The 23,067-nt window shown below is 38.0% G+C and overlaps 1 protein-coding gene across 3 annotated transcripts in view; it reads left to right on the top strand.

Annotated features, from left to right (window-relative positions):
- The window catches only part of LOC117325982 (laminin subunit alpha-2-like), a 129,152-nt gene that overhangs the window by 84,390 nt on the left and 21,695 nt on the right, over nucleotides 1–23,067 (top strand). For all 3 annotated transcript variants that reach the window (XR_004532402.1, XM_033882532.1, XM_033882530.1), the window contains exons 20-43: nucleotides 3,729–3,912; nucleotides 4,528–4,667; nucleotides 5,183–5,413; nucleotides 5,726–5,866; nucleotides 6,337–6,507; nucleotides 6,832–7,020; nucleotides 7,490–7,611; nucleotides 10,696–10,813; nucleotides 10,948–11,088; nucleotides 11,471–11,592; nucleotides 12,460–12,543; nucleotides 12,905–13,095; nucleotides 13,319–13,461; nucleotides 15,009–15,101; nucleotides 15,520–15,631; nucleotides 15,916–16,069; nucleotides 16,826–17,021; nucleotides 17,449–17,565; nucleotides 19,614–19,771; nucleotides 20,066–20,204; nucleotides 20,774–20,870; nucleotides 21,380–21,496; nucleotides 22,110–22,289; nucleotides 22,449–22,603. Coding sequence is in view for 2 of the 3 variants with exons in the window: in XM_033882532.1 (XP_033738423.1) it covers nucleotides 3,729–3,912; nucleotides 4,528–4,667; nucleotides 5,183–5,413; nucleotides 5,726–5,866; nucleotides 6,337–6,507; nucleotides 6,832–7,020; nucleotides 7,490–7,611; nucleotides 10,696–10,813; nucleotides 10,948–11,088; nucleotides 11,471–11,592; nucleotides 12,460–12,543; nucleotides 12,905–13,095; nucleotides 13,319–13,461; nucleotides 15,009–15,101; nucleotides 15,520–15,631; nucleotides 15,916–16,069; nucleotides 16,826–17,021; nucleotides 17,449–17,565; nucleotides 19,614–19,771; nucleotides 20,066–20,204; nucleotides 20,774–20,870; nucleotides 21,380–21,496; nucleotides 22,110–22,289; nucleotides 22,449–22,603 (3,495 nt within the window). In the remaining variant the exon portion in view is untranslated. The remainder of the gene's footprint in view (nucleotides 1–3,728; nucleotides 3,913–4,527; nucleotides 4,668–5,182; nucleotides 5,414–5,725; nucleotides 5,867–6,336; nucleotides 6,508–6,831; nucleotides 7,021–7,489; nucleotides 7,612–10,695; nucleotides 10,814–10,947; nucleotides 11,089–11,470; nucleotides 11,593–12,459; nucleotides 12,544–12,904; nucleotides 13,096–13,318; nucleotides 13,462–15,008; nucleotides 15,102–15,519; nucleotides 15,632–15,915; nucleotides 16,070–16,825; nucleotides 17,022–17,448; nucleotides 17,566–19,613; nucleotides 19,772–20,065; nucleotides 20,205–20,773; nucleotides 20,871–21,379; nucleotides 21,497–22,109; nucleotides 22,290–22,448; nucleotides 22,604–23,067) is intronic.

The following is a 23,067-nucleotide window of genomic DNA, read 5'->3' as shown; positions in this document are numbered from 1 at the left end:
AATTACAAATATTTTGACATCTTGTCATCCTAGAGGGGTTATGGAAATGTGGAAGCTGGTTGCCTTCTATGCGAATGTGATCCTTTCGGGTCACTGACACTTGAGTGTGACATGTTGACTGGTCAATGCCCATGTCGTCCAGGGGTCACAGGTCAAATATGTGATGCCTGTCGGGATGGACATTATGGTTTCTCACAGAGAGGGTGTATAGGTAGGTTGGGGTCAAAGTTGATTGAATTTTATGGTTTTAAATAATTTCACCATGTTTTTAAGTATCCACACTCAAAATTTCTTTTTATGATTTTGATTGAGAATCTGAAATGCTCCTAATGTGATATTTTCATTGAAAAATTGGTGAATGATTATCCATATATAAGTATATTTGCATCTTGTACACTATAATGGTGTGAAGGTATATACCAATGAAGTAACATGTGATCATATTCCTGTTGCATGCTGATCATGGCTAACCTTTATCTGTTTCTAACATCACATTTGATTGGCTGTTTGTAATGTGACATTTGATTGGTTGATTGTAATATAACATTTGATTGGTTTCTACTAGATTGTGAATGTGACCAACTGGGAACTAACTTAACAAAACAGTGTAGTAACACCACCGGTTACTGTAACTGTCTGCCTCACGTGATTGGTTCAAAGTGTGACACATGTCAGGTCAGACTTAGTAGTCATAGCAACTATTCCCCTGCCATTCTGTTTATGTAGCTAGAAAAAACGTCAATCTTAGTAGTCATAGCAACCAGTTCTCAGCCATATTGTATTTCTGTTGCTTGAAGAACAACTATACTATATACCTATATATAATGTCTATACTAAATGCGTAATTTTCTAGGATGGTCTATAGTGACGTGCCTTTTTATCTTACGACACCTCCCTTACACAAATGTACATGCATAGTGTAGGACAGTATGCCTTTTGTTCCATTTAGCCTTAAAACCTCTCAGTACTCAGTCGTAGATGATAACCATTTCAGTATCTAGTAGTGTTTTACTTTGATACACCCATTTGTCTGTATATTATATGATAAACTAAACCACTTTAGTACCTCATGATTTCTATGATACCTTTGCTTTGCTTTGATTATACCAAGGGCTGTTACCCTTAGCTGTCATCCGGCATTAAATGTGTTTCCCCTCTGTTACTCTTTAAGGGATGCAGATATAGAACTATCCTTGGTATTTAGTAGACTAATCAAGTTGATATATGCAGGTCAATTAAGTTCTGCTTTGGTTATGGAAAAAAAAAATCAGAGTTATTGCCAGTAACTTTTAAAATTTTGATATAAAATTTTTACACAAAAAAAAAAAAAAAAATAAGACCAAAATTAGAGCTTTGACTTACTCCAGTGGGAATAAAAAAAATAATATGTTAACGGAAAAGAAGTATACCAAAAGTGTGGAATCTTAAATTCTAAAATGTCATGAGGACACCTCTTAAAGCTGATAACACTAAAAAGTTCCAAACCTCTCATTGGTTTACAGACATGAGCATTTAATGTTGTTCCGATACACCTAGTTTACATTTGTTCATTCCAAACTATGTATCACCTGCAATTTAATGTAAGTATTGGTAAATTTTCAGTATACAGTATATCAGATAACTTTTGAAAAATATGAGGCTAGGAAATAGTCGTGAGATATGTTCTAACTAACTTCCATTTTGTACTGCCTATGTATCCTATACTCCTATACAGATTCTACTGTCTGCTTTGTACACAATGCAACTTCTTACTCTTCAACAAGGCTCCATTTCATGATATATTATAGTTTACTGCATGTAATTTACAATATCTGGAAATTGTCTTGCATATTTGAGGTAGATTTTATTCATAAACTCTGTATTCCATAAATTTGCACTTTCAATTTTCATGTCCATCAACGAAACATATTATTATACATTTTGTTTCAAAGTATTCCATTAATTACAGCACTACCAGGAAGTGTTTGGTACAACCTCAAGGGAAATAGACCAAAGCTCTATAATGATGTACCATAGAATATATTTGTTGTTAATTGCATTCATTCTACTGTATACACTGTCAAAATGACCTTAATTCCTTTAATAGCTACACAAATCTTCATTTCTCTATTTAGGAACGCATCAATTCTCCCTCTGCATTCATTATTATAGACTCATAGAGTCTTACATGGGCCTGTTATGTGTATAGGGATATCTTAACCTGCAGTGTAAGAGTTTGGCTGGCAAGCAAGATGTTTGCCGATTGCTGGCCTGCCAAACTTCCTTACACGAGGGTTGAGATATCCCTGTCAGGGGTACAGGCCCATATTCAGTTATTTTTCTCACATGTTTTAAAAGTAACAAATGGTAAAGTATAAAACCTTTTGGTCTCATGTCACATCATCTCACATCATCTCACATCATCAATGTAAGGGACAAGGGAAATGTACATGAGAATTGATGACGTTATCAATTTGTGACATGGTTGCCCTACCTAAAACGATGACATGACGCTGTTTTGAGTAACATCGCATGTCAGCAGTCTATTACACCCTGTGTGAAATGTATATATCCCATCCTTAGCAACCACAGCACAGGAACTCCGTGACTATGTGAGAATAATGGAATCTAACATGGGTCTGTTCTGTGTACAGGGATATCTCAGTTTGGCTATACAGCATGAGGCTTGCCGAGTGCTGGCCCGCTAGACTATTACACGAGGGTTGAGATATCCTTGTTCATGGAACAGACCATGTTTGATTATTTTTCTCACATACTTGCCAGCAAATGTAAGTTTTTATGAAAGTTTTTAATCAGGCCTTCTACAACGTTCCTTGGAATGTGAGTTAAAATTGATGACGTCATAATTTATGACATGGCTACACAACGTAAAATGATGACATTATTGTGAGCAGCGTAATATAGCGCATGCCAGCTGTGTTTAGTTTACCCTCTGTGTGAGATAGATTTATATTTTCCCTAGCAACCGCTGGATAACCCTGTGTTGCCTAGCAACCGCTGGATAACCCTGTGAAGTATGTGAAAAAGAAGAAATCTCTGCTATGTTCTGTATCTTAAGTAAATGTAGTTTCTCCTTTTATAGACTATTATATATACCTTGTACATTCTTCATGCTAAGTAGCTTACCTGGTTTACTTATTCTTGTTTTATATCATGTTGTATAAATAATCTTCTATGTTAAACTATTTTGTGTATTATTGGCTCTGTTTCTGGTTACATTTTGACCAAGAGACATTATTTTACATCAGACATAAGATTTGTCCAGAAGGAAATGAAAGAAATGTTCATGTTATGCAGTAAATGTGCTTTATCATACATGCATTGCATACACCAGATATCTGGGTATGTTGCTAATACACAATATTTCATTTTATCTTTATTTCATTTGTACCGTTTCAATAAGTGGAATTTGAAAATTATTGGATTTGTAACTGTGATGGAAACCACGGGCACTTGCATATATTTTACAGAATATATTTATTGTATAAAAATGTTAATTTAAAAAAAAATTGAAAATGGTGGTGGTCGGGGTACTTTGGAAAGTGCCAACCTTGCAGTTGTACTTTCCACATTACCCAGACCACTGCCATATATAAAGTTTTCTATATTGATATTTTGTGCAGTGCCTGTGATGGAAACAACATGAGTATTAATCACACATGCCGGCCTGGTTGGTTAGGACGTTATTTAATGAATAAACTATTGACAATGATATTTAACTATTCCAGGATCACTTCTATGGCCTGCCTCGTGGACAGGGTTGTTCCCCCTGTGAATGTGACCCTGTGGGTGCGCTGTACCGTCAGTGTGACCGGACCACGGGTCAGTGTGTATGCCGTCCTGGCGTCGGGGGAAGGACCTGTGACGCATGTAACCCAGACTATTTTGGATTTTCCATCTATGGCTGTAGAAGTAAGAATTACAGTGCTGTTAGAGAAAACCTGTTAGAATTTTGACTGTATCTGGATATATGTATACATGTTTCTGACTTCCACAGTCAGGTTTCGTTTTGATATTATAAATGTAATGAAACAGGATTTGTTTGAATAAAGGTGTGATTGATGAACTGAATTAGAAATGAGACTGTTCAAGTTTTTGATGTGATTACTATAAGCATCATATTTTTGAGGGGGCTGTGATAGGCCAGCTGGTAGGAGTGCCGACCATGTAACCAACAGGTGAAGATCTTATGTGTGTGGTTCAACACTCCCTACCTATGTTGGTTTGTGTTTCTTGGGAAGCTGAGAAATGGACCAGTCTGTGCTGTCTATGGTTGTGTCCTTAGGCAAGACACTTTACCCTAATTGCATGGGATGGAATGTGATGGGCCTTCATATGTTTTCTAATGAGGTAGCCACCAACTACTACAAGGAAACGCATCCTTAATATGATCGACCCTGGCTGTTCATGGGACATTAAACCAAACAAACAAACATAGCCACATTGAAATGACATTGTAAATGACATTGGGGAATTAAATATCTCTGATTTATAACATGTTAAACACTTGCTGTGACTGGGTTGTAGGATGTGACCCCTGCAACAAACCAGGCCATATCTGTGACCCCAAGACGGGTAACTGTGTTTGCCCCCCATTTACCACTGGACCACGATGTGGACGCTGTCGTCCCAGAACTTGGGGATATCATCCTACGGAGGGCTGCAAGGTAACGATCCAGGGTTCAGTAGAGTAAACACTCCGGAATGTAATATATTTGTTTTTAAAAGATTTTATTTACCAGTAGGACAGACCAGTATTTTTGTTGTGAAGTAAATCTCCTGTTTTTTAAAGTCTATTCTTAAGGCCATCCCCTCCTGTTTTTATATGAATTTTTAACTTAATTTCAACACAAATTATTAGTAAAACGTCTGCTAAGTGATTCATAATTTCAAAAATACAGTTATTTTACTACCAGCTGCAGCAACAGTTTAAAATTCACTGTTCAAAGTAATAAGTTGTATATTACAAAAAAATCTGTTCTTTTCTGAAGCTTCAAGATAAAAAATGTACACAACAACATAGAAATTCTGGTAATGTTTGTAAATAAATATAGAGATAATCAGGTCTCTGTTATGGTGTCAACTGAGACAAACTAGTTGTCAACTCATCTGTAAACAAATCTGAGGTTTTGACCTGAACACACTTCTGTTGAATTATTACACTATTAACATTGTATTCCAGCCGTGTGGGTGTAATCGAGTGTCCTCCAAGTCGGTGCAGTGTAACCGCCTTACGGGCAAGTGTAACTGTAGAAGAAATTACACCGGAGACCAGTGTGAACGCTGTCTATATGGTTACCATGGATTCCCTAACTGTGTAGCTTGTCAGTGTGACGACCGTGGAACCAACACCAGCAGTTGTGCGAGTCCTAGAAAGTGTGATTGTGATGACAGTGGCCAGTGTGTGTGTAAGGTATGATCTCGAGGCTGCTGGATTAAAAAACAATACATCAAAAACCCATTTATTTCATTACATAGACAATGCTAGAGTTTTATCCGTAGATCCATTACCTTGATCTCATCGACTGTAACTTCAATATTAATGATGATTTAAATATAGAATTAATATTTGAAAATGGTTTTAATTCTTTTCAATAATAAATACTACAATCCCTGATCTTGCATTTTAATGTAGCAGATTTAAGTTACAGTGAAGATTTAGATATAAGAAATAATAATTAGAGATATAAAGACAAGACTAATGATACACATAAATATGCCACAGAAAAACGTGGGGGGCGAGGCTTGTGACAACTGTAAGCCAGATACCTTCAGTCTGGACAAAGAGAATCCGAGCGGCTGTACCAAGTGTTTCTGTTTTGAGCGATCGTCCACCTGTACTCAGTCTCCCTATGTTTGGGACCAGGTAAGTTTAACCTTATCAGTTTATACGCTACTTTTTTTCATGTAGTTGTACCCCAAATTGTAAAGAGGGTAGTAATCACTTTTTGTGTTCTTTTGAGTGCACCCGTCTGTGCAAAGCTTGTCCACCCAAGGAAAGATTTTGTCATGCGCACATGATAACATGGTACGAAGTTCTGCAACACCTGAATAGAATTTGATGATCATCACTCAAGGAGACATCTCAAAGGCCAAACTTGACCATTTTTAAAAGAGGTCATGTGTTACATTTGTCTTTCCTCTCTTCACTTTACTTTTTATCATCACATTTAGCCATTTTTCTGATGTTTATTATTGACTTCATTATTTCAAACACATGCATACAGTCGTCACTTTCTTATTTGATCCAGTATCATTAAAATGTATCTTTTTTTAATTTAGATGCAAATTCCAGATATTCCAGATATCATTAAAATGTATCTTTTTTTAATTTAGATGAGAATTCCAGATATGAGGATGACCTTTGACCCAAGAGTATCCAGAGTTGTGACCCGACAGTTCAAATACTACAATGTGATACCAGAGGGCACTGCCTACACATCTATCCCAGGGTACCTTAGAGCTGGGCCGCTGTATTGGAAACTTCCATTAACAGCTGGGGACATGGTGGGTGATTTCAGATTATACTTGAACATATTTTCAGAAACAAAATTTGCTTGTTAGTATATCTTTATTTGGTGATTTGGTTGATTATTTATGTACAATGATCTCTAAATATACCTCTTCGATATCTCACCTATACATTTATTAAGCTTGGTATTTATCTTGGGAAGGTAGTCTTACACTTTCATTTCACCTGCCCTTCTTAGTTTTCCCCAACCTGACACTTTCTAACTTTTTCTAACTGTGATATTAGTACGTGTACTCTCTTTCTACATTATGTATAAAGAATACTAATCCGTATGTTTTTGCCTTTTTTATTGTGATAAGACGTTGTCCTATAATGGTGAATTGCGGTTCAATGTGATGTATCGTACTGAGGACAATCCTGGGCCCATCAGTCAGACACAGAAGCATCCCTATGTGGTGATTATAGGAAACACTTTCCATATGATGTACAATGGTTCAGGTACCTGGATACCAGGTTCGACAAGAAGCTCTGTTCTTCAACTACATGAGGTACGATGAAATGAGTTGATAATCTGACTGTAAAAACTGAATTTGAAAAAGTTTTGGGGTATGGCATACAGTCATTTGAGAGAGAGTAGGATAGGTGTGTGGTTATATACTGATGATATAATGCAGAAATACATTAAGAGCTATAAAATATCATACCAGACATTATACATGTATAATTCCAAGATCTAGAAATAATAAGTCATCTTAGTCCTTTATGAGTTTCTTTCCAATACCTACCAAAAAACTATTTATCAAGCATCTGTTTGATAATGATTCTCTTCTACAAACAACATTCATCAAGCATCTGTTTGATAATGATTCTCTTCTACAAACAACTATTCATTAAGCATCTGTTTGTTAATGATTCTGTTCTACAAACAACTATTCATTAAGCATCTGTTTGTTAATGATTCTGTTCTACAAACAACTATTCATTAAGCATCTATTTGATAATGATTCTGTTCTACAGAATGAGTGGGAAGTACGAGGCTTCAATAAAGTGGCGACAAGAAAGATGATGATGATTGTTCTCCAGAATGTTACAGCCGTCTTAGTTCGGGCCTCTTACGACAAAAATACCGTTTATACAGAGTAAGTAAAAAGAACTGCAGTTCAGGCCTCCTATGACAAAAATACTGTTTATACAGAGTAAGTAAAAATCACTTCTTGACATGAGTTGTCTTTTGGAAAATAGATTATATATAATGGTTTTGTCCCCTGGCTGCCATGCTCAACACCTCAAAGGAAATCACGGTCGTATGGTTTAATGAATTTTATTATGTTAGGGAAAATAGTTTACTTAATTCACTTTAGCCTATACTCTCTAGAAGGACCAAGGTGAGCTTATGCCATACCGTATCGTCCGTAGTCCATCCGTCCGTCAACAATTGACTTCTTCTTCATAACCACTGATCAGAATTCGACCAAATTTGGTCAGAAGCATCCCTATGGGGTGGGGACTCAAAACTGTACAAATGGTGGGGCTGACCCCCCAGGGGTCTGAGGGGCGGGGCCAAAAGGGGTCAATATAGCTATATTGATATAAACGTCTTCTTCTCTGAATCCGAGCAATGGATATCACTCATATTTCCCTGGTAGCATCACTATGAGGTGGGGATTCAAAATTGTACAAATGATGGGGCTGACCCCCTAGGGGCCTGAGGGGCGGGGCCAAATGTGGTAAATTGGGCTATATTCATATAAACGACTTCTTCTCTGAAACCGAGCAATGGGTATTGCTCATATTTACTTGGTAGCATCACTATTGGTTGGGGACTCAAAATTGTACAAATGATGGGGTTGACCCCCCAGGGGTCTGAGGGGCGGGGCCAAATGTGTTCTATCGGGCTATATTGACATATAACGACTTCTTCTCTGAAACCGAGCAATGGATATTGCTCATATTTCCCTGGTAGCATCACTATGAGGTGGGGATTCAAACTTGTACAAATGATGGGGCTGACCCCCTTGGGGCCTGAGGGGCGGGGCAAAATGTGGTCAATTGGGCTATATTCATATAAACGACTTCTTCTCTGAAACCGAGCAATGGATATTGCTCATATTTACTTGGTAGCATCACTATTGGGTGGGGATTCAAAACTGTACAAATGATGGGGCTGGCCCCCTGGGGCCTGAGGGTCGGGGCCAAAAGGGGTCAATTGGGCTATATTGATATAAACGACTTCTTCTCTAAAACCGAGCTATAAATATTATTTATATTTGCCTGGTAGCAACACTATGAGGTGGGGATTCCAAATTGTACAAATGGTGGGGCTGATCCCCAGGGGCCTGAGGGGCGGGGCCAACAGGGGTAAATATAGCTATACTGATATAAACAACTTCTTCTCTGAAAACGAGCTATGGATTTTGCTCATATTTACCTGGTAGCATCACTATTGGGTGGGGATTCAAAACTGTGCAAATGATGGGGCTGGCCCCCTGGGGCCTGAGGGGCGGGGCCAAAAGGGGTCAATTGGGCTATATTGATATAAACGACTTTTTCTCTAAAACCAAGCTATAAATATTGTTCATATTTGCCTGGTAGCAACACTATGAGGTGGGGATTCCAAATTGTACAAATGGTGGGGCTGACTCCCCAGGGGCCTGAGGGGCGGGGCCAACAAGGGTAAATATAGCTATACTGATATAAACAACTTCTTCTCTGAAAATGAGCAATGGATATCGCTCATATTTGCCTGGTAGCATCACTATTGGGTGGGGATTCAAAATTGTCCAAATGATGGGGCTGACCCCAGGGGCCTGAGGGGTGGGGTCAAAAGGGATCAATTGGGATACATTGATATAAATGACTTCTTCTCTGAAACAGAGCAATGGATATCTCTCATATTTGCCTGGTAGTATCACTATAGGTGGGGATTCAAAACTGTACAAATGGTGGGGCTGACCCCCCTGGGATTGACCCCTTTTGGCCCGTCCCTGAGCCCCCAGGGGGTTGGCCCTGTCAGTTGTACAATTTTGAATCCTTAACGTAAGGGAATGCTACCAATCAAATATTAGAGATATCCATGGCTTAGTTTCAGATAAAAGGAAACAGCTCATATTTGACTGGTTTGACTGGTAGTATCCTTTTGGGTAGGGATTCAAAAATATTCAAAAAAAAGGAAGGAACTGTTTATTGTTTCACATCTCATACAATCCAGGTGAGCGATACAGGCCCTCTGGGCCTCGTGTTAGGTACTGTCAATGTACATATTTTGGCATGCTCAAATTCTATCACATCATCAAATTTCAACAGATTAATACAATAATTAATTGCCCTATCCTCAATATTTGCTATAGCATAGAGAAACTGTAAAATGCAATCACATTTCAGCGCCATTCTTTCAGCTTGAAAACAAAAGAAGATTACCATTTAAATGGACTGTCTTCAGTATATTGTATCAGTCTGATGACACTAACCTGTCACAGGTTTGTCTTGTGTGACACCTGTCTGATGACACTAACCTGTCACAGGTGTGTCTTGTGTTACACCTGTCTGATGACACTAACCTGTCACAGGTTTGTCTTGTGTTACACCTGTCTGATGACACTAACCTGTCACAGGTGTGTCTTGTGTGACACCTGTCTGATGACACTAACCTGTCACAGGTGTGTCTTGTGTTACACCTGTCTGATGACACTAACCTGTCACAGGTTTGTCTTGTGTGACACCTGTCTGATGACACTAACCTGTCACAGGTTTGTCTGGTGTTACACCTGTCTGATGACACTAACCTGTCACAGGTTTGTCTTGTGTTACACCTGTCTGATGACACTAACCTGTCACAGGTTTGTCTTGTGTTACACCTGTCTGATGACACCAAACTGTCACAGGTTTGTCTTGTGTTACACCTGTCTGATGACACTAACCTGTCACAGGTTTGTCTTGTGTTACACCTGTCTGATGACACCAAACTGTCACAGGTTTGTCTTGTGTGACACCTGTCTGATGACACCAAACTGTCACAGGTGTGTCTTGTGTTACACCTGTCTGATGACACTAACCTGTCACAGGTGTGTCTTGTGTGACACCTGTCTGATGACACTAACCTTTCACAGGTTTGTCTTGTGTGACACCTGTTTGATGACACTAACTTGTCACAGGTTTGTCGTGTGTTACACCTGTTTGATGTCACAGGTTTGTCTTTTGTTACACCTGTCTGGTTTGTTTTACAGAATAACAGACATAGGGCTACAAGTGGCTAGACCTCCTGTACCTGGTCGTAACCTGGAACCGGCCCTGGGGGTGGAGATCTGTGAATGTTCAGACAAATATGACGGACTCTCCTGTCAGGTAAGGAAGTTGTGTAGAGCTGTGATTGCAAGACAATATTATATTGATCTGGAGATGTCAGATAATAAGCCCACCTATGACAGTTTAAATGCTATTTCACTCTCCAGTGCTTATCTATTTGATTTCTATTACAGCTTCCCGCTCCAGGATTTTACAAGTTCCGATATAACCTGACAATAGAGATATCGGACCCCATCCTAATTATCGGAGGGGTGGAGGAATGTTTCTGTAACGGCCATAGTAACATGTGTAATATCTTCTCCGGCCAATGTCAGGTGAGATTTTTTAGTGTTTTAATGATATTAACCTTACTACAATTACATCAATCTGGGAGGAACTAAACAGAAACATGGGAATGTTGTGCTATGTTTTTTCTTAATTTTGACTTTTTTTCTCCTGACGAAATGTAAGTTCCATATAGATCCTTCATGTACCAGGCTTTAGTTAAGATACATGTAGGTAAATGTAGAGTACATGTAGGTACATGTTGGGTACATGTAGGGTACATGTCGGGGTACATGTAGGGTACACATAGGGTACATGTTGGGTACATGTAGGTACACATGCGGAGATATGGTAAATCTCACTCTGATAATAGACAATGTCATCATTCCAGTTCTTGTCATTTAATTACTTTGCTTTTTTTCTTTTGTTTAGAACTGTACAGGTAACACATACGGACATAACTGTGAGTTATGTGCCCCTGGATATTTTGGCGATGCAACCAGAGGGACGAATGCTGACTGTAGACCATGTTTATGCCCCAGTATCACCAACAGGTAAGACAACAGGATCAAAATAGTCACTTTGAATTATAAATATATATATACTTGCCATTTCTGAATTCTTATTGGGGAGAAAAGAGTGCCAGCAATATTTTCAGTGAGATAACAAAGGCAGTGCAGGACACAAGTTAAAGGATAATTTCTAAGGGGAGATAATTTGCTAAAAGTTACTTCCCTTCCTGTTTACTCCCCTCCCTTAAGTTAAAAGATAATGGATTTATCTCCCTTTAGTTAAAAGATAATGGATATATCTCCCTAAGTTAAAAGATAATGGATTTATCTCCCTTAAGTTAAAAGATAATGGATTTATCTCCCTTTAGTTAAAAGATAATGGTTTTATCTCCCTTAAGTTAAAACATAATGGATTTATCTCCCTTAAGTTAAAAGATAATGGTTTTATCTCCATTAAGTTAAAAGATAATGGATTTATCTCCCTTAAGTTAAAAGATAATGGATTTATCTCCCTTAAGTTAAAAGATAATGTATTTAAGTTAAAAGATAATGGATTTATCTCCCTTAAGTTAAAAGATAATGGATTTATCTCCCTTAAGTTAAAACATAATGGATTTATCTCCCTTAAATTAAAACATAATGGATTTAAGTCAAGATTATCCAATGATCTTTTAAATTTAATTCAGGAAGTAAGTAACCTGTTTCAAATAACATCTTCAATCTCAATGTGCTTTTAAAAATATAAACAAAAATTGTATATCCGAACTGTCTAAAACTAAATTCTCTCATTTCTTACAAAAATATATGTTGTCAAAAGCAGAGACCTCAAAAGGACTATTGGCAAGTATGTACAATTTCCCATCTACAGTTGTGTTAGCTGGCATTTTCTATTTTGTACTGTTGTTTTAGTTTCAGTCCGACCTGTGAGATTCGTGACGGGACTTTGGTATGTACCAACTGTTCAGTTGGATACACTGGAACTCGCTGTCAAAGGTATGCCCTAACGGTTAATATTGTATGCTTTATCTTAGAAAATGATAGCCAACTTCACATATAGAGAATATCTTTGGACCATGAAAAATATTTTGCTTTCTTTCAGAATTTCTTGTTCAGTAATAAAATATATAAGATATATTACACAACAAATTAGGTCTTTGATAGTTGTTCATTATTCAAGAAATTGATTATTTTCAGTTGACAGTCTTTAATAACCCATAAAATCATATAATAGGGTATCAAATTTTAGAAAAATATAAATGTGTTGTATGTTAATAACATTAACTATGTTTATACTAAAATATAGAATTCTTAACTGAACTGAAATCAAATCAAATCAAATTTTTTTGTTTGATAGTTGTGCAGATGGTTTCTACGGTAACCCCACAGATGTGGGTGGAGCCTGTGTACCATGTGACTGTAATAAGGAAGGCTCAGTGTCTGGTCGCTGTGACAATAATGGGCGCTGTTTGTGTCTACCAGGAATCATGGGTGAAAAATGTGACTCCTGTCAGCCTAGATATGCTGTAGTGGATGGTTCTTGTGTTTGTGAGTTTAAAACCGCATCTTTGTATATCTTCTTATTTTATCAAGGAAATTTATAATTGTAGTTTGTCTGAAAATTCTTTTAAAATGATACATATTTATAAGAAATTATTTTCAAAGGTGATATATATCTATAAAAAATTCTGGACAGTTTAGTATTGATCAGTTTAGTATTGATCAGTGTTGATTTGAATTGATTGAGACTTATTTGTCCTTGACCCTACAGCATGTGATGTCGGGTGTACGGCTGACTTAATGGCGGAGATGGACAAGCTTGACAACATCACTTTGACTGTCAACATCACTGGAATCTTCCCCGTCCCATGGGACAGACTGTGGAGGATCAACAATGATACTAGACAGCTTCGGGTAGGTGTCTGTCTGCCTGTCCACGTCCTATTTCACATCTGTCTCTCTGTCCATCTATATCTCCATATCTGTGTTTGTCTGTGTCCATCTCTGTGTCCACCTCCTCCTCCATGACTGTTTCTGTGTATGTCTCTGTGTCCGCCTCTGTGTCCACCTCCGCCTCCATGTCTGTCTCTGTGTCCGTCTCTATGGTCACCTCCGTCTCCATTTCTGTCGCTGTGTCCGTCTCCATCCCCATGTCTGTCACTATGTCCGCCACTGTGTCCCTCTCTGTGTCCGCCTCCATCTCCATGTCTGTCTCTGTATCCGTCTCCATCTCCATGTCTGTCACTATGTCCGCCTCTGTGTCCTTCTCTGTGTCCGCCTCCGTCTCCATGTCTGTCTCTGTGTCCATCTCTGTGTCCGCCTCCATGTCTGTCTCTGTGTCCGTCTCTGTATCCGTCTCCGTGTCCGCCTCCGTCTCCATGTCTGTCTCTGTGTCCATCTCTGTGTCCATCTCTGTGTCCACCTCTGCGTCCGTCTCTGTGTCTGTGTCTGTCTCTGTGTCCGCCTCTGTCTCCATGTCTGTCTCTGTGTCCGCCTCTGTCTCCATGTCTGTCTCTGTGTCCGCCTCTGTCGCCATGTCCGTCACTGTGTCCATCTCTGTGTCCTTCTCTGTGTCCGCCTCCGCCTCCATGTCTGTCACTATGTCCGCCTCTGTGTCCGCCTCAGTCTCCATGTCTGTCTCTGTGTCCATCTCTGTGTCCGCCTCCATGTCTGTCTCTGTGTCCGCCTCCGTCTCCATGTCTGTCACTATGTCTGCCTCTGTGTGGGCCTCCGTCTCCATGTCTGTCTCTGTGTCCGCCTCCATGTCTGTCTTTGTGTCCATCTCTGTGTCCGCCTCCATGTCTGTCTTTGTATCCGTCTCTGTGTCCGCCTCCGTCTCCATGTCTGTCTCTGTGTCCATCTCTGTGTCCGTCTCCATGTCTGTCTCGATATCTATGTCTATCTCTGTCTGTGTCCATCTCTGTGTCTGTCTCTGTGTCCACCTTTGCCTCAATGTCTGTCAACGTGTCCGCCTCTGTCTCCATGTCTGTGTGTCTCTGTGTCCACGTCTGTCTCTGTGTCCACATCTGTCTCTGTGTCCACATCTGTCTCTGTGTCCACATCTGTCTCTGTGTCCACATCTGTCTCTGTGTCCACATCTGTCTCTGTGTCCATGTCTGTCTCTGTCCATGTCCATCACCATGTCTGTCTCTCTGTCCATCTTTTGTGATCCATACTGCCTTATTGTAACCCATGATAATCCTGAGTATGATCTTGATCTATAAATAACACACTCATTGATATTTTAAAGACAACTTTATAGTTTTGATAAGAATATGTCAATTTTGGTGTAAACATCATACTTATGACCATTTTAGTCAGTTTTGTGTTTGGGGCTGCTGTGTAAAGTTTCAAACTGTTGTGGAGTGAGACATTACTGGGGTGGCCTTTCATGGTGCTGGTTAAGCTAATTGTGGTATTGTATTCTCTGTATTAATATCTTTCTGGATGGGACTTTGTAGGAAGAATGGGATGCAGTGCAAATGGCAGAGATTCGTGATTTAGAAAATCAACTGACTCCTCTGGAAACTAAGGCGGAGGAATTGGAAAGAAGGGTAACTATGATTCCTTCTATTCAAATTGTAGCAGTCAATACAAGGCTTAAAATTACAGCTGGAATTATGTTACTGTATTCTATAACAGTCTTTTACAGTAATAACAGAAAAGTTACGTGGTAAAATTTCAAAAGAACTTACATGTATGTCCTCAACAGCAATTTTAATGTCCTTCATCATATTTTAAGTAATATTAGAATATTTTAAAATGCCTTAAAATTATATCTTCATGATACAGATTAAAAAATACTGTTCATTGACATAATATGAAAATATAATATACATTTCTCAAAACAATATAGTTAGAAAACATTCCTTGGATGTGCTGATATTCTATAAGTGTGTATTGTTACGTATCTATATAGATTTGTGCCAAACTTTGACAGCTGAGATGTTAAATAAATGTGATGTTTTACAGTCTGTCAAAGTGATGGCTGACGGGGAGTTGGCAGTGACGGAGGCAGAAAAATTTGATGACAATGCCGACAATATTGAGGAAGAAATTGATGAGCTCTTTAACAAAATCAGAAGTACTTATTAACTTTTATTGTATATGTTTATAAAATATTGTGAATACTTTAAAATTCAAAATTTATTTTCGGAAGCTATTAGATTATTTTTAGAGAACACTGCTTGCATCAATCAATATGTTAAAATACAAATAACCACAATTACTTTTTAGCATCTCCTCGATGTTTCAGTAGGTATATTTTAAAATTCAAAATAGACACCCTTCACAGTTTAATTGTCATACATGTATGTTGCTACTTTTTTTATGTGTATATTGTAATACTGTAATTTTTGTGTATTCCAGATATCGTAGCCAACATTGACGTTTCCATAGAGCGGCATCCTAACTCCAGTGGTATCAACATTACCGAGGCCCTAGCTGAGGCTAAGATGATCCTGAAAGAGATAGAGGGAAGGGATTTCACCAACAAGGAGACAGAAATTGCCATGGGTGCTATGTAAGGAACTAATAAAACTCTCACGTGATCACTCAGTTACCATATTTGGAAGTGTGGAATCAATTAAACAAGATTTATTGATGGTTGATACCATATATGGAAGTGTGGAATCAATTAAACAAGATTTATTGATGTTTGATTAAAATTTCACACTTGCATATATGGTATTGAGGGATTACATGCCCTCCCTATGTATACTATAGGACTATAGTATCCCATAATACCCAACCCAATCATCTTACATCTTACTATTGTAGCTTTCAAGACTGACCACTCACATGACTGTGTCATCCATTATGGTTGTAATCATAACAAGAATTTTTATTGAAGATAAGTTATAAATGTCAGTTATTACCAACATAGATATTAATTGACCAAACAGGACAAAATATCATCCTAGAGTGGTCAACATCATCCTATAGCGGTCAACATCAACCTAGAGCGGTCAACATCAACCTAGAGCGGTCAACATCAACCTAGAGTGGTCACAGTGGTAACGTACTTGCCTTTCACCCGGGCTATCAGGGTTTGATCCCCCATGAAAAGGTATGGGGTAAGCTGCCCGACCACATGGGTTTTCTCTGGGTACTCCAGTTTCCTCCCACAGTAAGACGGCTCGCTCACTTCCATCTGGGCCAACAAGATTAAGATCAGTTGTTGTAGCTGGTTTTCACAAAGTTTTGTAAAATAAATAAAGTTTAAGAAAAAAAAAACATCAACTTTTAAATCAAAATAATTTGTTTTCTGCATTGGTAGGAAGGTGGAAGGTCTGCTGTATAAACTTAAGAATATGAAAGCCAAACTTGTAAATACTTCTTCGGTGAAGACTGAGCTGGACGATGTGCGGAGGAGGATCGAGGACCTCCGACAGAAGGCTAACAATACAGAGATGATAGTGAACGATGTAACCAGTAAAAACCTTGGAATCACTTTAAAGAACAAAAGATTGGAGGTGAGTTCATTTTGTTACTATGGTAACAGTTTATCTCGGCTACATCTCAGAAACATATATAAAAAAATGCATGCTTGTGATAAATTTGTATGCCAGGTAAAAAGTCATGTTCACTGATACTATAAATAGAAAATAAGTTCATGAACAGTATTTTAAGTTCTGTTGGGCTGATTGCACTCAGACTTTATCCATGCATTGCTGTCTTGACGGAGCCCAGGATGATAGTAACAAGTGTTCTTTGTTGTAGAATTTGATGTATGATATAGACGGAGCCCAGGATGATAGTAACAAGTGTTCTTTGTTGTAGAATTTGATGTATGATATAGACGGAGCCCAGGATGATAGTAACAAGTGTTCTTTGTTGTAGAATTTGATGTATGATATAGACGGAGCCCAGGATGATAGTAACAAGTGTTCTTTGTTGTAGAATTTGATGTATGATATAGACGGTGCCCAGGACAAAGTGGTCAATAGTTTGGTCAGCGGCTATCAAACCATCAAGGATGCCCGTACTCTCCTCAGACGGACCCGTCTCAATAGAGATGTGAGTATATACGGTTATTTTTCAGCGAGATATATGATTCTTATGTAAAATACAAATAGTCACATATAAAATCAGGAAGTTGACTAAACAAAATAATAACAATGTCAGTAAGTGGTAGGTAATGTTTGTAAACAAACACTTTGTTTACAGATTTGTATGCCCCTGCCACAAAGTGGTCGGAATCATTAGATGTGAGTCAGCTGTCACAAATTAATTCATGAGATTTTGTAGATTAATATTGAGGAAGAAACATAGGAACCAAAAACTAACACTGTATTCAAATTAGAAAAAAATGAATTATATTTTTTGGAATTTCCCAATAATTTGGACATCGACATTTCGCATTTAGTTTCATATTCACCAAAGATGCAGTGGAGCATACATGTGTTGCAAGGACATAGTTGTCTTGGGAGTAAAACACATTATATTTATCTGAAAACATTGTAAAAATACAACAAGCTAACCATGCTTTTTACACTGCCTTTCTGTAGCTTGTTAACCAGAGGACAGCAAGCTCTGTTTACATGACAGGTACTCAGACAAATGATACAACAAGGCATTGAGGAATTATGACTCACCACGTGGATTTTTAGCCCACCATCATCAGATGGTGGGCTATTGAAATCGCCCTGCGTCCGTGGTCCGTGGTCCGTCCGTCCCTCCCTCCGTCCGTCCCTCCGTCCGTCAGTCCGTCCCTCCGTCCGTAAACAATTCTTGTTATCGCTAATCCTCAGAAAGTACGGAAGGGATCTTTCTCAAATTTCATATGTAGGTTCCCCTTGGTGCCTAGTTATGCATATTGCATTTTGAGACCAATCGGAAAACAACATGGCCGACAGGCAGCCATCTTGGATTTTGACAATTGAAGTTTGTTATCGCTATTTCTCAGAAAGTACTGAAGGGATCTTTCTCAAATTTCATATGTAGGTTCCCCTTGGTGCCTAGTTATGCATATTGCATTTTGAGACCAATCGGAAAACAACATGGCCGACAGGCAGCCATCTTGGATTTTGACAATTGAAGTTTTTATCGCTATTTCTCAGAAAGTACTGAAGGGACCTTTCTCAAATTTCATATGTAGGTTCCCCTTGGTGCCTAGTTATGCATATTGCATTTTGAGACCAATCGGAAAACAACATGGCCGACAGGCAGCCATCTTGGATTTTGACAATTGAAGTTTGTTATCTCTATTTCTCAGAAAGTGATGAAGGGATCTTTCTGAAATTTCATATGTAGGTTCCCCTTGGTGCCTAGTTATGCATATTGCATTTTGAGACCATTCGGATAACAACATGGCCGACAGGCAGCCATCTTGGATTTTGACAATTGAAGTTTGTTATCGCTATTTCTCAGAAAGCACTGAAGGGATCTTTCTCAAATTTCATATGTAGGTTTCTCTTGGTGCCTAGTTATGCATATTGCATTTTGAGACCAATCGGAAAACAACATGGCCGACAGGCAGCCATCTTGGATTTTGACAATTGAAGTTTGTTATCGCTATTTCTCAGAAAGCACTGAAGGGATCTTTCTCTAATTTCATATGTAGGTTTCTCTTGGTGCCTAGTTATGCATATTGCATTTTGAGACCAGTCGGAAAACAACATGGCTGACAGGCAGCCATCTTGGATATTGACAATTGAAGTTTGTTATCGCTATTTCTCAGAAAGTACTGAAGGGATCTTTCTCAAATTTCATATGTAGGTTTCCCTCACTGCCTAGTTATGCATATTGGGACCAATCCGAAAACAACATGGCCGACAGACAGCCATTATCGCTAAATCTTAAATTTTATATATAGGTTCCCCTTGTTTGAAATGTACTAGCTATAGAGGGCTGTTTATGAAAATACACAGATTAGTAAGACTTAGAGGAAGGGAAAAGTAGAGAAAAGATCAATCTGACATGGAACCTATAAAGATCATTCAATGGTGGGCGCCAAGATCCCTCTGGGATCTCTTGTTTAATGTTAAAAACTAATAATTACAACTTACCATCACTTGTTATGGTTATATAGATTTATATTAATTTACATATGTGTTTGTCCACAGAACATAGCCAGCGAGGCGAGCTCCCTGGATTATATCCTACCAGAGCTGAAGAGAGTCGATGACGACCTGGGAAACGCAATCCCTGTGGCTGAGAACCACACCCAGGTGGCATTGGACCATGCCAAGAAACTTAGTCAACAGGCTGACGTCCTGGAAAAGTAGGTCCATGGCTAAAGTCGTACTCCAGGGGATAAATGTGCGGTGGTGTTTTATGGTTTTTGTCAAGGTTTATTTTGAGAATTTATCATATCTAAATTATTTTCAATGCTTATTTTAACAAATGTTTCAATACAGGAATTATAAACACTTATATAAACAGTAACAAACTGAAGGCAAGCTAGTGCATTGACAGGGGAAGTAATTAAGACAATTGATTGTTTTGTTTATTTCAATTTTGTCATATTCTAATTATTTTGCTTGAATCCATATAATATGTAATATGTTCTGCGTAGGATGTTTGAGAAGGCGAGAGCTGATGCAGAACTTCCTCTAAAGGCAGCTAATGTTTACAAGAACATCATCCAGGCAATAGAGGAGGCAGAAGAGGCAGCATTGAGAGCGCTGGCTGCTGCTGACAACTCTACAGACCTGGTAATTACTTCATGTACTTCACTTAAAACTGTGAAATCATTGTCACAATCACCAACAATTACAGTTTGATAGTTTTGGGTACTTTACCAGATGTCTTGATTTTTCCGGGGAAAAAAACATAAGAAATCATCAATATCAGTTTGCTAGTTTTTTCTAAAATGTTATGGAATTTTTATATTTCTCCCCCAACTTCGATAATTATTCTAAAAATCAACAGTACCTTGATATGCCTCTATATCATATTTGTGATGTTTATCTGCACAATTTTTTCATGTTTTTCTTTTAATTAATTTTTCTCTGTGTATGTTGGAGTACTGTGATTGGTGCTTCAAAGTTTCAGTTTAAGTGACTCTTAATATCACATCACACAAGTTAAACTGTGAAAGAGAAGGAAAACATTGATTTTTGCAAGGAAGAGAAGAATTATTGTAGAAAGAATAAAGAGTTAATAGCAAAAGTATATGGGTCCATTTCTTGGTAATTCATGAACCACTTCCTGAATCTTACCATCAACCAAAATTTTGGTTTTATTTAATATCATAAAGTGAAATTGTATTATCTCCCCTTAGGTTGACCTTGACAGAATCAAGGACACTGTTGGAAGGTCACTCAATAGAAGCCGAGATCTACTGAAGAGGGCGGACAAGACTAAAACTGATGTTGCAGGTATTCTGTGATACTCACTGAACTGGTGGTTCTGTTATTTCCCGTATATATTACACAGTAATAATAATGTTTGCCCAGCAGTACTTCGTAATAAATCCACCTGAGATAGCTGTGAGTTAGGAGACCGTGAAACTAACTCAACATTTCCTGTGTGTTTACTATCCTGTGAAGGATTTTGTCTGTATTGGGCTACTAGGCCTATAGGTTATGTACATGTTGAAATGCTTAATAAGATAGTGATACTTGTATTACATGTATAATCAAATTTTGGTAAACCATTCACACTTCATCATACTTACTGTAAAGAAAATTTCAGCCTGATTTTCATTTTTTGTTCTTTTTTTTTCATGATAAGTGAATTCAATTAGGACAAAAAAGATATTTGGTTTGTAGATCTAGTAAGTATAAATACATATGGATGAACTTGACATTGAGAAAATTGTTGTGAAGGCCAAGAAGACAAAACTTTGTAAATTACAAGAATGATTTCTCCATATTTGTGATTACAGACCTGACCGAGGACTTGAAGGCCATGGAGAATACACTGGACAATATAAACAACACTCAGGCGAGAACTCGGGACAATTTACACGTAACTAACCAGGAGATGAACAAACTATCTAAAGGTGGGCCACTGCTCTTATTGACTCTTAAAGTGTAGATAATTTGGTGATTTTTATCTTGCATGAGTGTCAATGTAATGAATGGAACTGATGACAAAAAAATAAATTTAATAATTTGGTACTTCACAAGCCTTAATTCAGACCAGTGGTATATTAAATTATCATGATCTGTCAATATTCCATGTATATATGCCAGTATTTTATACATTGTAGGTATGATGTCATTGTTTCATGTGTATATGACAGTATATTGTCTTTATATATATGATGTCATTGGTTCCTGTGTAAATACCAGTGTTTTGTTTGTGTGATGTCATTGGTTCCTGTGTATATGCCAGTGTTTTGTTCGTGTGATGTCATTGGTTCCTGTGTATATGGCAGTGTGTTATATGTATGATGTCATTGGTTCCTGTGTATATGCCAGTGTTTTGTTTGTGCGATGACATTGGTTCCTGTGTATATGGCAGTGTGTTATATGTATGATGTCATTGTTTCACGTGTATATACCAGTGTTTTGTTTGTATGATGTCATTGTTTCTTGTGTATATGGCAGTGTGTTATATATGATATCATTGTTTCACGTGTATATGTCATTGTTTGCTATCTCCCTGTTTAGATGTAAGTGACAGAGCCAGGGCAGTGATGGCTGATATGAATGATACAGAGGCTGAGATGAAAGTCACCAAGGCCAAGGTCAAGCGTATCCATGACAACATCAACAATGACCTTCTCCCCAAACTGAAATCAATGCAGGACTTTAATATAGACAAGATAGCTGTTGATGTTCAAACTGCAGGTTTGTCTGATTCCTTACATAGGCTGATATTTGTCATAAAAATATGAAATATCTATAACTCCATACAACGCCCACTCATTCACAATATGATCAGCTTATTTGATGTAAAGAGTTGTGTGGTTAGTTGAAATAAGCATTGGTTCATCCTTCATTTTCTAGCTGACAATGTGACTGCTAACATACGCAGTATCCAGGCCATTATAGATGATGTAGAAGCTGCCTCAAATAAAACAAAGGAAGAGGAGACAAGGCTGGAGGCCAAGCTTAAAAAACTCCGGGACAGCATCAAACAAGCCCGAGCTCAGGCGGAGAAGGTAAGGGTGGAATCTAGGGCAAGTTTAGTAGTTAGATGTACAGAAAAGGTCAAAACTAGTCATATCAGTTTTAAAAAGCGTAAATGTAGTACTTTTGTTTGACCTGTGACTTGTGCATTGTCACCATAACTTGACATATCATTTTTATATGCCTGTCAAATATGATGGGAGTATTATAGTATGGCATTGTAACATAGAATTGTCATCTAACCTTTGACCTTTATAATCCTGACACTGTAACATAGAATTGTCATCTAACCTTTGACCTTTATAATCCTGATATTGCGACATAAAGTTGTCATCTAACCTTTGACCTTTATAATCCTGATACTGTAACATAGAATTGTCATTTAACCTTTAACCTTTATAATACTGACACTGTGACAAAGAATTGTTATCTAACCTTTGACCTTTATAATCCTGATACTGTAACATAGAATTGTCATTTAACCTTTAACCTTAAT

Source organism: Pecten maximus, chromosome 4 (assembly GCF_902652985.1).
Source record: "Pecten maximus chromosome 4, xPecMax1.1, whole genome shotgun sequence".
Taxonomy (NCBI): domain Eukaryota; kingdom Metazoa; phylum Mollusca; class Bivalvia; order Pectinida; family Pectinidae; genus Pecten; species Pecten maximus.
This window is presented reverse-complemented; position numbering and strand designations above follow the sequence as displayed.